The sequence below is a fragment of the Filicampus tigris genome, chromosome 9 (genome assembly GCF_054856515.1).
Source record: "Filicampus tigris isolate MCC_2025a chromosome 9, RoL_Ftig_1.0, whole genome shotgun sequence".
Classification (NCBI taxonomy): domain Eukaryota; kingdom Metazoa; phylum Chordata; class Actinopteri; order Syngnathiformes; family Syngnathidae; genus Filicampus; species Filicampus tigris.
This window is the reverse complement of record NC_141225.1, coordinates 25424753-25440889: the sequence shown is the minus strand read 5'-3', so window position 1 is coordinate 25440889 and position 16137 is coordinate 25424753. Positions and strand designations below refer to the sequence as shown.

General features: G+C 47.5%; 1 protein-coding gene across 12 annotated transcripts in view; it reads left to right on the top strand.

Annotated features, from left to right (window-relative positions):
• The window catches only part of ptprt (protein tyrosine phosphatase receptor type T), a 107330-nt gene that overhangs the window by 74005 nt on the left and 17188 nt on the right, over positions 1-16137 (top strand). For all 12 annotated transcript variants that reach the window (XM_086039690.1, XM_086039681.1, XM_086039684.1 and 9 more), the window contains 6 exons: positions 1748-1902; positions 4518-4598; positions 5228-5263; positions 8970-9062; positions 9741-9850; positions 10837-10924. In XM_086039690.1, the coding sequence (XP_085895816.1) occupies positions 1748-1902; positions 4518-4598; positions 5228-5263; positions 8970-9062; positions 9741-9850; positions 10837-10924 (563 nt within the window). The remainder of the gene's footprint in view (positions 1-1747; positions 1903-4517; positions 4599-5227; positions 5264-8969; positions 9063-9740; positions 9851-10836; positions 10925-16137) is intronic.

Below are 16137 nucleotides of genomic sequence, written 5' to 3'. Positions count from 1 at the left end.
TCCTTCACCCCCGAAAAGCCGACAAAGTAGTTGGGATGATTTGAACCCGGAGCTCGTTAGCTAAACGAACCCTTCAGGGCAGCTAATGTAGCAAACCGCCGCCAATTAAGAGGCAGTGTTTTCTCTCAGCGGTTCCCCCAAAGTGGCCTGGTTTCATCTCATCCGGCTGGACAACGGCGCCCAACGGAGAGGAAGGGGGCGCGCCGCTCGCCTCGTCGCCTCCTAAAAAACATGCGCGCGGCGCTCGTTATCAACGCTTCAAACGGCGGCAATTAACGCTCCGGGGCCACAAAGCGCTCCATGATTCCCGGAGCGGTCGGCGCCCGCTCGCCTCACCTCGCCGCTTAATGAAGTGCCGCGTGCGTGACATTCATTGGAGAGGGATTAGGCCGCGCTCATTGCCACTTACAATATGCGCGGAATTTGTCATTGAAAGGAGTCCATTAACGGGATGAATGTGAGCCGGCCGGCGGAGACCATTGCTCCTTACGACTTGCCGTTAGCGCGTCGACGCCACGCCGGCCTGCGCGCTGTAGAACCCTCTGTCCGCCTCCGTTGCGTGTTTACAAGCCTTCCAGCGGTCTTCATGCAAATGCAGGCCAACTTCCCAAGGGTGGAGATTTGGAGATACGCACATCAGTAATACTGCCTAATAATGGACTGCTAATTCTTCTTTCTTGGAGTCGGTCCTTGTTCCGGCGGTATTCTCGACACTGCCCTCCGTGAACCGGCAAATTTGAGCATGCGGAAATGTGCAACTTGGTCAATAGCTGCATCCTTCCTGTATGAAATGTTTTACGAGCGATTCGTTGTTCTTCGGTATCATTTCTCGGAGTCCGTGTCTTCATCCGCCAAACGTCCGGGCAGCTTTTACTGTGAGCGTCTAAACTCCGGGATGCTCCTACTTAAGATCTGCTTTATGGAGAAAGGTGAAAGTTGGGCAAAACCTGCGTCCACCTTTGATGTAGTGTGCTCTTACTTTTCGAAGCAATCCGCCATTGTTAAGTCCCACGCCTTGGCGGCAAAGACCCTCGGGGGTTTTAAAAGGTGCCCCGGGGGTCTTAAACAAAAAGTTAGTTTCCAATTTCAGCACACTTGTTGTGATCTGAAAAGACGCTTCCACCCTCAATGAAATGGACGATTACTTTTCGGAGGGATCCGCTAGCCTGGCGTCTCATCTCACTCAGCCAGTGCCTTCATCTTCATCTGCCAAATTTCTACAACTTGTACTCGTGAACCGTCTAATTTCAGGACACTTGTACCTGTGATCTGCTGCGTGCAGGAATGTCAAACTTGGCCTCAACGTGCATCCGTCCTGCGGGGAATGCGCTCGTACTTTTCTGTGACGACGACACCCGTTGCAGACGCTCGGGAATTTTGCCACATTTCGATGAGTGAACGGCGAAATGGGAAACTTGGTGAAAACGCGCATCCCTGCGGCGCGTTGACGTTTTCCCAGCAATTGGCTGTTGTCCGGCAAAGTGTTGTCCACCCGCGAAGCCGTCGCCGCTAGTTGCCAACGGAGCTGTGAAGGAGGGTTGGGCTGCGTGCGTGTTGCGTAGCCCTTCATCTTTTCTCTCCCTTCATCACCTTGACCTCCTCCTTGTTCCCATCATCCCTCCTTTCCCTGCTTCGCAATTTGAAAGCAAAGTCCGGCCTAGCTTTGGATCCGGGACGACGTGTTTTCTCTTGTTGTCAACAGCGCAGTTTCATTCACACTCGCGCTTTGTGTGCGTGATGCCAACAGGAAGTTGGCCAAGAAGCACAAGGAGACGGCGAGCAGCTCCACTCAGCAGAGGGAGATGGGGCCCGTCAGCACGGCCGACAAGAGCGCGGCCAAAGTCAGCACGCTGCACAAGGACGACCCCTTCTCCACCTCCACCCAGGACCTCAACGGATTCAGTAAGTTCCTTCACGCTCTCGTGGACTGCGAGGGACTGTCAAATTCCTGCTCTGTGCTTGAAACAATCGTCCTGGTATTTGCTCTCCTTCACTATCGTGGTGACAATGAGTTCCGCAGTTGTCTGTTTGCTAAGAGTCGTGTGATCGAAATGTTCCAAAGTGGAGTCCCCCAGGGTTCTGTCCTTGGTCCCACCGCTTGTGGTCATTCACTTTTTCATTCCAGGTGAGTCCAAATACATTTGTCTGGGAGTTACCATGGAGCTGACCCAATACTTTTGTTCACTTTTTACTTGGCGGAAGTTTCCCAATACTTTTTGCGTACCTTTTCCACCACTAAAAGTCAAAATCATCCATCTACTATACGCTTTTAGACTTCTCTCCGCTGTGATGATTGCGCATACACACAGTGCGCGCGCGTGTGTGTGTGTGTGTGGGGGTGTGTGTGTGTGTGTGTGGGGGTGTGCGCGTGTGTGCGCGCGGGCACGTGTCCCCCATAATTAGACAGAAGTATATAGGAGGGCATTTTTCTCTTGAAAATGTCACGCTGGCCTTTTGGGAGTGCTTAGCCATTGAAAGCCAAGGTTAGCAGAGAAGAGCGAAAGAAAGCAAGAAAAATGGTACTTTGTCAGCGCTGCACTCGTGCAACACACCCTCGCGCCTGTCTCGCTTTCCTTCATCTTTAGACTTGGCTTACTAACGGAGTTGCGCATCTCTTTGCTCCCGTGTCTCAACTTGTTACAAAGAGAGTCGTCGTTGCGTTGTCGTTGTATGCGCCCGTGTCACTTCCCTTGATGTTTAAAGTTAAGTTTAAGGCTTACCATCCAGGGGCGTCGTGGCCATCGGGAATTCCGGGAGAATCGCCGGTAATCCGGTGGCTCGTTCGCAGCACCTGCTGGCCATTTGCGCAAGGGCTCTAGAATGCTTTAGACCAGGGGTCACCGAGTCCGGTCCTCAAGGGCACCTAACCCTCATGTTTTCCATCCCTCCCCGCTGCAACACACCCCATTGAAATGATCAGCTCATCAGCGAGCTTTGCAGAAGCCTGATGACGATACAGATCATTTGAAACGGGTGTGTTGCGGCGGGCAGAGATGGACACCATGCAGGATAGGTGCCCTTGAGGACCGCACTTGGTGACCCCTGCTTTAGATCCTATTTGGCAGGCAGGACTTTTTTTGCTCCGAGTCTCACTCTGCCCCACTGTCATGTGGAGTTCCACAGGGTTCGATTATGGGGCCTTTGCCTTTCTCGTTGCATTGCTGTCCCCGGGTTCCCTCTTAAGAACGTATGGCATTTCCTTCCAGCGCTATGTCAGAAGGATTTCCCGCCAAGCTTAAAAGGGACACTTTTTCCTGAAGGCTACTTTTGTTCCGTCCAGAGAAAATCAAAGCCTTGTTGGCAATGAATTTCTTGAATTGTAATGAAAAGAAATCAGAAGTTGAGGTGTTTGTTTGTCCCATCCTGCTGACTTGGGCCCCCTGGCGCCTTATCTAAAGGCTCCAATCTCAGTCTTGGGTCTTAAAGGGGACAGTGACTTTCAATTGGACCGGCAAGTTGGTATTGTTGTTGAATTCATCTTTTTATTTTTTATTTTTATTTTTTATCTTCGGCACCTGTCTTAGGTAACAAAGCTTCTCCTTTCACAGCAGCACTCAGAAACAGTAATCCATGCCTTTGTTACATGTTGGCTGGATTAGTGTAACGCGCTCACTTTTGGAGTCAGCCAGTCCTCCTCGAGCGTCTCCAGTTAGTCCAAAAAGCTGCTGCTGCTGCTGCTGCTGCTGATGATGATGATAGGAGGGAGCACATAAGTCCGATTCTGGCCTCCCTTCACCGGCTCACTGTCCAGTTGAATTTGAAATGTGTTTATTTGTCTGAAGTGGTGTGCCTGGCCTCACGTTAGCCCTGTGAGCTCCTCCGCCCCTGCGCACGTGCAGCAGACGCTGCTGGACGGAGCGAAGACTCAGCAGAGGGGATGGAGCTTGGCCGTTGCCCGTGGCTCTCTTTGGAATGAGCTCGCGCTAAACGTTAGGCAAGCCGCCCCCTCTCTGCCGACCGTGTACGGCACTCTGCATGCAGCCGCACTTGTCGTTTAGTCAACGCAGTGGCGTTCAATGTGACACAGGGAGTTGTGTCTTGATGCCACGTCACTTGTCGCCTTCCTTCGCATTTCCAGGCCGGGCAAATTAAGGAGCACCGAAGCGCACCGCTTTGTTGTTAGCACTCGCGAGCTAACTTGGGAGGGAGAAGAAAAGGATCAAAGCTTTTTTGCCGCCCGTCTTTGCGCTCACAATCAAAGTGTGGCGTGTTTAAGTGCTCTCTGCGACTTTCCCTTTGGAAATTCAATATTTGGCGCCATTAGCGCTAGCGCGTTGTTGCTGCTTGTTTTGAATATGGACGATTGAGATCTCTACATCCCCCCCACCCCCACCCCCCTTCAAGGCGTTCTGTGTGATGTTTTTTCCTAGGAGCTTACTTACGCCGTTTCTCCCCCCTCCCCTTTTTCTGCATCCTCCTGCTTCCTCATCTTGCTTCCCGCTGCTGCTGCTGTTTTCCATCTCGCCTGCTCTTCACCTCCCCTTCCTCATCCTCCGCTTTTTCTTCCTCCCCTTCAGCCTCCCCCTCTTCCTGCTCCTTCTCCATGCAGGGAAGCAAGACGCTGCAGAGCAAATCCCTGCTCAATTCCTACTACTCAGGTATACACACACACACACACACACACACATCCACCTTTTGCGGAGAAAAAAAAGTGTTTGAGACATTCTAGGTGGAAAATTGGATGATGGGATCCTACTGGGATCACGTAGCCAGCCTTCTAACATGTTTTGGAAAAACATTCAAGCAAAATGAGTTTGAATTATATTCAAGTATATGATATAGCAAATCATTCAAAATAATATAGGCGCCAGCATACTCGTCCGTGCTTCTAGTGAGGATAAGTGGGGCAGAAAATGGATGGACGGATGGAGATTTTTTTTTTTTTTACTTACTTTATGGAATTGTCAGTATTTTGCTTTCTACCAAAGGAAAATCAATGACTAATGTATGTATACTAGAGAATAAAAAGTTGTCTTCTCTCATGTGGAGACAAGAGGCGCAAAACCACCAGGATCAACTCTCAGCCCCCCAAATCTTTTTGGGTGCTATTTGTTGTTAACTGCAATGCCAATTTAGCAGAGCTGACTGGTACTAACCTAGCTATTCGTACTAAACTTTGCTGTCGTGAAAATCTGATGCGATCAATGACATCGCATCTCCTCGGTTGTCATGACGACGCCGGGGTTATTGTTTCGGTTATTGATTATTGTGTTGTTTTTTTCCACAGTGTCTAAAGAGCCCGTACCTGCCACCGCATCTCTGGGTAAGACAAAAATCACCTGAGCATTAGCATTAGCATTCACTCCGTGTGTGTTCCCGCAATCATCCCACCAGTGACTGTGCGTTTTTGTTTGTTTGTTTTTTTTTCTGTGATTTGGAGCCCTGGATTTGCAGGGGTCCTTCAAAGATGAAGTGCGAATCGAGATTTGGTCCAATTATTACAACATTTCAACCGTGCAATCTAGATGGACGAGTACAGATGCGAGTGAGCAGACTTTTGAGATACAAGCTAGCTGTCATTTGGCTGATTTTGTTGTTTTTGTTTTGCTTTGACTTGTGGCTGCAAACTTGAGATACGAGCACTGTATGGTGGTGGAAGTGAGCTCAAATCAAACCACTCTACAGTTGCTAAACAGAAAGGAAAGACAATTGCACGTTGTGTACGAGACTTTAGTCCACTAGTCTAATGCTAATGCTAACGCTTGAAACAGCGGCTATTTGAACGTAAAAAGTGAAGCAACGCCTTTTGACATTCAATGTAACATACTATACTCGCACTCATGTTCTTTATCCTCTGCGAGGAGCTGACGTGTCCATGTACAGTATATCATACGTCTGTCTCGTACTGCCCCCGGGTGGCCGAGGCGCGCCAAATCAAATCAAATCAAATCAGATCAGCACAGTGGCCGTTCAATTGATGCAAAGTGTGAGAAAAACTGTTTCGTTCATTTGAATTTCGTTTGACCACCTGCGAGGAAAACGTTCTTGTACGACAAAGAGAAAGATGCGTGCACATTGACGGATCAAAGGTGGCACCCGGGAGCTTGGCTAAATTTGCCAAGTCAATGGCGCTGGGGTTGAGCTGCGTGCGTGCGTGCGTGCGTGCGTGCGTGCGTGCGTGTGGTGGGGGAGTCATGTTTTTGTGTGCATAGATAACTGTGAGCGAGTGTTGCGTTGTGATAGCCTTTGTGTGTGTGTGCTGTACGTGGGTGCGGCTTCAGCGTATGTGTGCGTGTGTGTACGGGTGTTGTGGTCTGTGTCTTATGTTTTGTGTTTGAGAGTTTGTGTGTTGTGTCACGTGAACGTGTTTTTTCTTTGTGTATGTGTTGTGTGTTTTGTGGTGTGTATCCTGCCTTTTTTCCTGTGTGTGCGTGTGTTTGTTGTGTGTGTGTCCCGTGGATGAGTGCGTGCTTGTTGTGTTGTTTTGTGTGTTTGTGCACACGCGGCGCTGCAGCCATCCGCCAGCCCGGCCGCCTTTGTGCTGGGCTCAGGCGTTTGTCTCGGCCCGATTGGCCGCACAACAATGCAATGGCGCGAATCCTCAGCGGGAAAGCGGGAGGACGCGCCAATGTTTCCTGCGGCGGCAAACGGGCTGCGTGCGCCAGCGTTTCCCGCAGGCACGGGCGCACGGGGGGAGTTAACGCTGATGCCATGCAAATCCCGAGGATCAGGATGAAGGCCGGCGCGATGTCGCGTCTTTTATGTGCAAACACGTCTGGTTCTCACAATCAATTTCCTTCGCTGCGTCTTGGTCATTTGTCATCTTCGTCAGCCTTTTGTGTCGCCGCAAGGACGGCCCGTCGCAGCTTCTCCGTGGCTAGGCGGCGCAAAGTCACCCGAGCGGAAGAAAACTCCAGAAAAGAACCAGACGTGGCAAAAAGTGAACGAAAATACACGTGGCAAAATACAAGCGCAGACGCTTACTGTACTTCAGTAGATTCTTTACTCGAGTGTTAAATTGTCCGACAACTTTTGAGTTTTAGTCACTACGTTTGGAAATGTAAAGACAACGCTCATTTTTGAAGTGTGTTTTGAAAACACACTTGCGTCCTTGCTTAGTCCGTCCTTTTTAAAAATCTTCTCATCCCCTGTCCCCGACCGACATGGCCGTCCGTGGGACGGACTGCCCATCTCTGCTCTTTTGCAAAAAAGAAACGAGCACTCTAGAATATTGTACGTTATAATAATATACAGTGCAGTATCAAGATGGCAATCAATGCTAATAATCAATCAGCCTGTTCATCGTGATTAATTGATGCTTCTGGTGTGTGTGACTTGGCCACTGGCTGTCATGCAGACGCAAAGGAAGAAGAGTAGTTTCACAACCACTGTAAGTGACTGGCTAATCTCCAGTGAACGTAGTCGGTGTTTGCAGAGGATAAAGAATCGATGTCCGTCGGTGTGGCTGTACATGCCCTGTTTGTGTTCAAATATCCGTTGTGTTCAAATATGCGGTGGTTAAAACACTACGACTGCCGATGTCGTTCATTAGCCCGCCGGTGGCTTTTTGCATTGTGCGTTAGCATGACGCAGGCGGAAGTTGTGTGGTTGTTTGATGTGCGCGTGTAATTCTCTTTGGCTTGAATTAACTGCCATAAATGTGTTGAAATGTAAAAAAAATAAATAATTTAAAGAAATGCAGTACTAAAGTAGTACCTGAAGAAAAATTGACCAAGTACATTCACAAAGTATTTGTACTTGTTGACTTCCCACAGCGTGCATTTTTTTATTTTTCTTATTTGCACCAGGAACATCTTCTTTGGAAGATGCTCAGGACTGGTTCAATGTTTTTTTTGTTTTTTTTTTCCCTTGCTCCCCCCGAATGGGCAATTATTCTCCCGCCGTCTCATTCAGCATAGCATTAGCTGAATGCAGGGTGATTATAGCTAATGGCAGCCATTTTGTGTGGCTGTAATGTGTCAGTGCTGGGTAATTGAAGGTGAGAGCCGGGTTGAGAGAGAGTCATTTCTAACCTTTATGTGCGGCCGCTCGGTGGAGACGCATCTTGACTCTCTGCTTACACAGCTTATATTTGATATTATATATATGACGCATTACATTCACACCGCTCTCCACTTTTGTCGGATTCCTTCTTTCGGTCACTTTTGCTCTTTATCCTTTACTAGAGGGTAAAGAAAAGCTTTTTCCATTTTTATTCTTGGGAGGATTCGCATGTTTTGTCCTGTGCCGAATGACACACCATTAAGATAAACAGTAAGAAGTGTCTGTCAAAAGTGCACTATTTAGACAAAGAGTGACCAAGTTCAGCCAAATAGTGCACCATTTTTTACAGCGACGAGCTTCAGCCAAATAGTGCGCCATTAAAGCTCAGCAGTGAGGAGTGTCTATCACAAAAAGCGCACCATCGCGTTAAACAGCGAGAAAATCTGGCGAAATAATGCACCATTCATTCAAACGGTGAAAAGATTCTGCCAAATGATGCGGCATTTACTTCAACAAGGAGAAGCTTCAGCCAAATAGTGCACCATTGACTTAAACAGTCAGGACGTCAGCCATATAAATGTATCTTTAAGATGAAGAGTGAGACGTTTAGCCCAATAGTGAACCATTAACGGACAAGAAATACAAAGGTCCCGGCAGGCATAAGTCGCTCACGCGCACCTCACACTCGATGACAATTTTTTTCCCCGTAATTCAGCTCCGCCCATCCGTCTAGTTCGATGTGCTTCCAATTTGGTAGCCAATGGACAAAACCTTGAGGACAAGTTGATCTCCCAAGTTGCTTCCAACCAAAATGGAGGACTTGCTGTGTCTTTTCATGCATGGCTTCTTGAAAATGTGTTGTAGGCCGTCCCATGCTAGACATGTCTAGCAAAACTCACGTTGCTTATGATTTTGTTGGAGTGCTACGCCATACCATCCATAGCAGCGTCTACATGGAGCGAAGGCTGTTGTCGTTGTTGGCGGTAACCCTGACGCCGTTTTGTCCTTGCTAACTGGCTTGACAGACAGCAGCCAGCCGTCGCTCGCCCAGCCCTCGCTGACGCTGCAGAGCTTCCCGTATGGCGGCCGCGAGTCGGTGGAGCTCGCCTACCAAAGCGGTACGTCGCCCAGACCATTGCGGCGTGCCTCTTCTTGCAATGGGGGAGCAAACCGGAGTCCGTGCTTGCCTGGCTTTTTCGACAGATACTCCGCTGTCCAGACACTTTTGAATCACCTGGGGGGAAAAAATGGATCAATGGCATCATCCGGTAGACAAGTGAAACTTCCGATTGTTGAGTCTAGAATGGAGTACATTTTACCCAAATCATTTGACTCAATCCAGTAAATTTGAAAAATGGAGTTTTTGTAGGTTTCGATTGGCCAAAAGTGACCACAGCCGAGACCATTTGGTGTCGACGGCATGTTATCGATATTCGGTGAAACCTGGAATTCAATTCAATTCTGTGACTCTTCATCAAGTCAAAACAGAACGCAGGAGCCCAGGTTATTTTTCTTTTAAAAATGTAGTTTGCAAACGGGCTTGTTTGTAAAGCAATGGTGCCACTCTATTTGAAGAGCTGTTTATTTGGAAATGACACAACAACAAAAAGCCCTACCCTAGTACTCTTGGGAAGGTTCATTACTTTTGCAGTAACAACAACAACAACAGCAAACAAAACAAAGGCGAAGTGTCCAAAACGTGAGAAGAAAAGAGCAACAATTGGCTCCAGTGGGTCCTCTGATTGGTTTCTTCACTGGGCGTGTCCCAATACTTTTGTCCGCGTGCCGATCCTCAGGTCAGTTCCAGGCGGGTCAGTTCCAGCCGGCCATCCGCGTGGCCGACCTCCTCCAACACATCACGCAGATGAAATGTGGACAAGGTTACGGCTTCAAGGAGGAATACGAGGTGAACGCCGACAAGCGGTCAGATTTGGTTTGGGGATTTTCTCAGATGAGGGGATAAAAGGCCAGAATAAATCCTAGATTTGAAAGAAGAAGCCCGATTGTCTTTTTTTTAATTGTCATCTAACCAGACAAAAATCACAAATTTGCAACATTGGTTTATACATTTTTTTCCCCTAAAAATAAAGTTGTTGTTTTTGGGGGGGGTTTTTACGAGTAGCGTTAAAATTGTAATCTCATGGGGAAACAAATCTTTTTCATTACAAATGTTTCACTATCATGCCAAATAGTCATTTTACGGAATCAAGTCGCATTTTTCTTTTTTAAGAAAAGTCTGTTTTTCAACAAAAATGTGTACCCTTTTGATTTTGATTTCAAGTAATTGAGAATGAGAATAAAGTTGTATTTTTTCCAAGAAAAAATAAGAATAATTATAAGGGTGAAACAGTTTTTCCCATAAAAATATGTATTCAACTTTATTATTTTTTCTTCACCAAATTAAAGTCATAATTCAGAATTGTAGTAGGAAAAAAAGTTTTTGGGAAACACAAAAATAGTATAAAAGAATAGTCAGACTTTTTTAAATTACAAGAAAATGTTTTAAATATTACAAGATATGACAAGAACAAAGACACTTTTGTAAAGTAAAGAAGTAATCTTACAAGTAGTGTAGTACCCCCCAAAAGTAATCTTTGAAGAATATAGTTATTAATCAATCAATCAAGCAACGTTCATGAAGCAGACTCGTGGTCCATTAAAAGACACATACAATACAGAGTAAAATAATCCAAATATGCGACTGGCTGGCGACCAGTTCGGGGTGTAGTCTGCCTTCGCCCATTGACGGCTGGGATAGGCTCCAGCAACTCCCCGCGACCCTATATAGGATAAGCGGTTTGGAAGATGACATGACATGACATGACATAATCCAAATAATCCTAACTCGTGTGTGTGTGTGTGTGTGTGTGTGTGTGTGTGTGTGTGTTTCAGGCTCTGGCGGAGGGTCAGACGGCGCCCTGGGAAACCGCCAAAAAAGATGAGAACCGCAACAAGAATCGCTATGGCAACATCATCGCTTGTGAGTAATGGCACACTTTTTTCCTGTTCTGATTCTTCTTGTTAGCATCCTGTGCTGTTAGCATTAACTTGCTAAGTTGCCTTTTCGCCATGAAGCAGTAACGGGTATTTTGGTTCATCCACCATTTGAGGCGCAGTTGGTTCTTTGGTGCCCAACTGGAATTTTTTTTTTTTTTTGTAAATTTTTTTTATTTTTTAAATGCGTTGTCTATCATGAGAAGATCCACAAAAACCGTAGCAAAAAGCCTTTTCTGTAAAAACAAAGGCAGTCTGCCATTTAAGTTTAAAGGGGCCATTTTAAGCTAAATTGGCTCATCGGCTCAAAAAAAAGAAGAAGAAAAGAATCCCCTGAGCCAGTTTCATTTAGCGAGGTATAATTGGCTAGACACATTTATCATGAGTAGACCCACCAAAAAAGTCTCAAGAAGGCATGCCTGAAAAGAGGCCGGGAGACTCCCCTTGTGGTTTGAAGAAGAGCTTTTTTGGTTCCGTTGTGCCCAACGGGTTTGCAATCGAAACGCGCCCTCCCAAGCTAGTTTCATTTATCAACATGACATTTGGTGGATCTGTCAGTCATGAGTCGACCCACGGAAATGTCGCAAGCAGCCTCGCGAGTCTGCCATTTTTGGTTTGAATTGGCCATTTTTGGCTACGCTGGCTCTGTCGCGCCTCGAAAAAGATTGTCTTTTACAAAGCTCGCAGAGCCACCTTCAGCCTACATGCTGTAATTCGGTAGGCACCTCTGTCATGAGAAGACCCACAAAAAAAAAAAGTCTCAAGAAGCCGTGCCTGAAACGGCACTGGAAGTCTGCCATTTTTGTTGAATGGCTTAGTTGCTTCCAACCCAGGATTTGTTCTATTTATTTAGCCTCCGAAGACAGTTTCACTTGGCAAACGCGAAATTTGTCAGAAAAGTCAATACTAAGTCGAGCGACAAAAAAGAAGTCACGTCCAAAAATTCACCAAAAGTGTGTCACTTTGATTTGATTTCCAAAGACCAACTTAGTCCTTTTCATCTAATCGGCGCCAAAGTTGACGCAGGTATACTAGACGGACGCGCGGCACCTCATGGGAAGACGTGGGCGGAGCTTGGCAGCAAGCGTTGACGACTCACCATGAAACGAAAACCTCTCTCAACTCGGCGCCAGCCACACGCTGGGACTTTTTGTTTTATTCTTCCTTTAATGTTCCAACAATTGCTGTGGAAGGGTCATGTCATCTAATGAATCATTGCAAAACACAGGCAGATTATGAAGCGATGAACAGCGCAGTGCGTGTGACAATTGTGTATCGTTGGCTCTGACAGGTCGGAGCATGCGCGCGCGCGCGCAAGCGCTTGAGTCACGCGCGCATAATTCAAAGTCTCGGTGTCGTGTTGGCCCCTCGACACGGAGCGCTGAAGGCTCTCGAACGAAAGCGGGCAGAAATGAAATAAGCTGTCAAAGTGTGGATGGCCTGCAGGAATGATGATGAATTTGCTATTAGCGCAGCAAATGTTTTAATTACCGGCCGCCTGGTAATGGAAGGTGTCCATCTGGAGCAAAAGCTCATTTTCTTCAGAAAATGTGGTGGCAAGGCCCCCCAGGGAGGCCGCGCAGGAAAACATTTGGCTTGAACTCCACTTCACCTTTTTCCATCTTCCTCTTCTTCTCCTTCCTGGAAGCCAAGCAAACATTGTGTACGATTTTGCGCATTGATCTGCTCGTGTTTGCTGCGCGCGGGGAAAAAGATTGTTTGCTTGTGCTCATCAACAGCGCAAGCGTCTTCTTGAATCCTTTTTAACCTTCTGGCTTCTGTGTGGGCCGTTTGTGTCCACCTCGCTTCCCTTTTATGTTTTGTTTTGTTTTTTCTTTTCATTTTACTGAGCCGCGTTCAAGCAAATGTAATGAAGCTTCCCAAGGGGTCGGCATTGCTCCGATTCTGCCATTTCTAATTGTAAAATGATCTTGCTAATAATAATGATTGAGACCTTAGGGTGACCATTCATCAAGCGTCCTTTTGTTCTGCTGCCACGTTGTCAAATTCACGCATAGCTTGGAAATAACGCCGTCTATTTGGTTGTCTGCTACTGTGTGAGGGCACCTCGCAGATCCCTCCGGTGGCTTGCGACAACATCACGAGGCGCCCGCCAGCGGCAGGAGCAGGAACTTGAGGAGAGCTTGAGTGGCAAAGACGGACCATTTGGAAAAGAATCACAAAAGAAAGGAACTCCAAAGACACTCAGTGCATTTGTCTGTTGCCGCCAATTAAAGGGCAACCCAAAGTCAACCCAAACACATTTTATTGCCATTGTGCAATATGAGTTACGCAGCAAAATCCACCCGTTTTGAGCTAGCTCGGGGGGCGGCCATGTTGTCACTTCTGTCGACATCGCATTAGCTCAGGGCTCAGCTAACGACCAATCACGGCTAAGCTGTTTTCGGAAGCTGAGCCACGATTGGTCGTTACCTGAGCAACTTCGACGACATCGTCGATCGACGGGGACGACAAAATGGCCGCCCCCTGAGCTAGCTAAAACGGGTGCATTTCTCATGTTCCACAAACGCAATATTCATCAGAATGCCACGTTCAGACCAGTGGGAACACATTCTGGACAAAATACTTTCCCTTTAACATTCCCCCCCAAGATGGTCGTCACTTCATGATGCAATCGTTCCGTCGTCACCAAAGTAAAAGTGGCAACATTGCAGCTAAGTCTCTCTTTTAAGTGTCAAAACAAGTGCGAGTAGTCTGCGCGCTGCGGCTAATAGCGTTAACCAACTGCAGCGCTGCGCTGCGCTTCGTTAGCGCTGATTGCGGCGCAGTTTGGAAGCACCGCTGCGTTGGAAAGATGACGACGATATGATGAAGTGAACAATTAGTGCGGCTTAATTACCCTTCCGGGGGAGGAGGATGAGGATGGCTTGAAACGTTGATGCTGTCTGATGAGCCTGATGAGCAACGTGACATTTGCTCAACGTGTCTATCACCAGTCGACCCACCCAAAAAGTCTCCAGAAGACGTGCCCCAAAACACAGGGCAGGTCAAATTGGACATTTAGCCGTGTCCAGAAGTCCTTTGAATGTTTCGGACAACTCAGCCCCCACATGTCTCCCCTCAAGTCTCAAGACACCACAAGTGTGCCGTTTTGGGTCGCGCTGGACATTTCCAAGGCTTTCAATCTTTTTGAACTGAATTTGGACAGTTTAACTTAGCAGCATGAAACTTGGTAGACATTTCTAGAATGAGTAGGCTTTGAAAATTAAACCAACCCTCAAATGACAGGGGAAGTCTGCCATTTTGGCTCTTTTTCGACTCATCCTAAACATTTTCTTCCCCAATTTTGACCAGATTTGAAGACGGATGGACGACTCCAGAATTTCACATTTGGTCAGTGCGCGTTCAAGTTTAGTCGCTCACCCAAAAAATGAAAAATAGAAATGTAGGCATTGTTTGCTATTGTCCTTCAAAATTCGGCCTTTGAACCCATGCACTTAGACTTAGCATGATGAATTCCCGCCCACAAAAACGTCTCCCGAAGCCGTGGCAGAAAAGACACCACAAGTGCGCCGCGGTGGTTCCAAGCGCACTTTTCAGGCCATTTGGGTTCAAACGTTTCCAAGGGCTGGTCGAATGTTTTCAGCCCCCAAAGCCTGTTTGACTTTGCAAAGTGTCATTTGCTAGACATAAATATTACGCTCAAGAAAGTCTCACCGAGTCATGCCTGAGAAGTCACAGCGAGTCTGCCTGCCAATGTGGTTGCAAGTGGCCACACGAGCAGGGAGAGGGTTCTTCTTCCTTACGCTGTGCGTGTGTGCGTGTCTGTGTGAGTGTCAACATTCCAAGTTGTTTGACACATCAGCTGGAGGGAGCTGTGGACTTAATAGGCTATTACACACTTTAATACCCTCCACCACACACACGCACACACACACACACACACACACACGCTGCAGCCTGTTGTAGGCGGATGGATATGTGGTACATACGCCACACAAACAAGTGTGCGCAAACACACGCGCACACACACACACTCGGCAGTCAGTCTATGAAAGTTGCTAACGCCTCCAGCTTGCACCACTTGGCGCGGCGGCGAGTGAACTGATTAGCGAGGACCATGACGGACGCAAGCCGAGCGGATGAGGTGTGTGCGTGTGTTTGTGTGAGTGTTGAAGATTTGGGCAGAGGAGGCAAGCAAAAAAAAAACCACAAATCAAGAGTGTTGTTCAGCACTTCTAAGCTTTTTCCAATCAACTTAGCACGCTAGCTCCTCGTTAGCTTCCCAAGGAACTTCCGCTAACGAGAGACCGCGGCGCTCGCATATCCTATCCATGTATTTTATTGTTAGTGCGTTTATTGTTGATTCACATCTACAGTTGCCTTCAGCCACTCTGCTAACACAACCGCAGCGCAGCCGCTCCACCTTCACGTCTCCAATTTAGAAATACAAAAGTAAATCTCCTTCTTTCCAGCGGCCGCAGCAAAAACACCGAGGTCAGCTCCGGTCCAAGTTTTCCTCCGCTAACCTCGTCCAGTAACCGTGAGGAGATGTCGTTTTTTTTCTGAAAGTTAAAAAAAAGATGCAAGGAGGTGGACAAGGTCGAGAGGAGAGCAAGGCTCGGCAGAGGCGTTGCGCTTGCTAATGGCTGAATGGACTCGTGACCTTTTGACCTCCAAAACAGCAGCTGACTGGCAAAGACTCTGCATTTGCTACTTGCGCACAAAACACTTTAGTGGAACACAAGATGGCTGAAAATCAGGAGCATTCGATGAGCATTTTATTTGCTCAAACAAGAAAATCATCCCAAAATTGAGGGCGGGCATTCTACACGGGTACGAGTGACCCAAGAAAATTCACGCCGGCCGTTGTGTAAACGTGAAGCGGGAGCCAGGGCTCGGGACAAAGCTCAACTTTCAGTCCAATGTATGTCATGTTTAACATTACAAATATCATAATGTGATCGAGACTCGTAAGGGCCTGTCCCAAAAGACGGAAACGCGTCTTTGTAAAAGTGGCTTGCGCGGACGCCGGCCACTATTCTGGCAACGGCGTGGCCGCGTGGCCGGGACCTTCTGCTCCGCTTGCGCTTTTGCGAGCTCACACCGGCGTTTGAGCACAAAGAAAAATGGGCTTTTCAAAAGGGCAAATTTCAGTTTGCATAAAATGCAAGTGCATCTTGCGCTCGAGAAATGACAGTACAAGCAACCCTTGGATCAAATGGAATCCAATTGTTT